The 1,223-nt window shown below is 41.9% G+C and overlaps 1 protein-coding gene across 1 annotated transcript in view; it reads right to left on the reverse strand.

Moving 5' to 3' along the window:
- Positions 1-1,223, reverse strand: part of dennd3a (DENN/MADD domain containing 3a) — a 23,606-nt gene that overhangs the window by 3,734 nt on the left and 18,649 nt on the right. Inside the window, exons 25-28 of the mRNA XM_035681183.1 lie at positions 875-1,029; positions 635-701; positions 262-334; positions 25-152 (exon numbers count right to left, since the gene is read on the reverse strand). Coding sequence (XP_035537076.1) covers positions 25-152; positions 262-334; positions 635-701; positions 875-1,029 — 423 coding nt within the window. The remainder of the gene's footprint in view (positions 1-24; positions 153-261; positions 335-634; positions 702-874; positions 1,030-1,223) is intronic.

Here is a 1,223-nt window from a genome sequence, read left to right on the forward strand (position 1 = left end):
GTGTGTATGGGGGGGGGGGTGTACCTCAGGTAACAGCAGTACAGAACTGAATGCAGCTGTGGATCCTCTTGTGGGTCCTGGCTGCTCTGGCAAATTCATACGATGTTTCACTGAACCGTTCCTCCACACCTCCATTATACTGTCCCTGGAGCCTGGAGGGAAGGACACATAGACACAAAGACAGACAGAGAAATTATTTACTTTTCATCATCAACTCTTTAGTTTTTTGTTTTAAAGCTGTGGCGAGAGTCTGAAACTTACAGCACCAAAGCGTTCCATTCAGGCTGGAGACTGACTGCAGACGGTCGCAGGAGAGGCGAAATTGCCTCTTCACCTGAAGTATTAATGTGCAAATGAATGGTTAGAACCAGGAACATAACTGGAAGAAGGGAGGAGCAGTCAGTAGGAGTTGCTCTGACCAGTGTACAGCTGATCTAAAACATTTAAGCATGGAATTAACCAAATCAGCTCTACACCTATAAACTACTAAGATTATTTTATGGGATTTCAACCTTTTATGTAGCATGCTGTTTTATTTAGTACATGACCAGATAATTATCTGGTGAAATGGAAAAGCAATAAAAACATAGTTTATACAGCACACAGTCTAACAAAGTATTGGTTTGAAACTGACCTGTAGTGTCGAGACGTCCCACACCATGATGCTTCCCTCTGCACTGCAGGAGTACGCCACCTTCTGGCTGAAGAACAAAGTCCACTGGTAAGATTTTTCTGATTCATAACTTATTTAAACACACATCTGTCGCAGGGACTGAAGCCAACTTATTACTTCAGCTTAGTTAAATACAATTTAATTCACTGGCATGAAAGTTTAAAGTGTGTGTATGTGTGTGTGTGTGTGTGTGTGTGTTACCTGTATTTGTCTGTATCAAGTGCCAGTCCAGTGACCTCCGCCCTGTGTTCAGTCAGCTGTCTGTTACAGACCATGGCCACCATGCTGATGATGTAGATGACAGAGTCCTCAGAGCCCATCCAGACCTGGTCCTTATCAACTCCCAGCATGCAGTTCTGCAAACACAGAGACAGAAAGACACCATGACTCACACAGCTACAGAGAACATAAAAACTGATTTTAAAATTAAATATAGAAACAATAAGGACCACAAAGACACTGCTGAGTGATTAGTTGGTGAGAATAAAAAAGTTGATCTATAAACAGTTGGTTAAATAATTAATTAGTCAACTGACAGAGAATGAACTGG

The sequence above is a fragment of the Morone saxatilis genome, unplaced genomic scaffold (genome assembly GCF_004916995.1).
Source record: "Morone saxatilis isolate NCDOM2014 unplaced genomic scaffold, NCSU_SB_2.0 Contig9, whole genome shotgun sequence".
NCBI classification, from domain to species: domain Eukaryota; kingdom Metazoa; phylum Chordata; class Actinopteri; family Moronidae; genus Morone; species Morone saxatilis.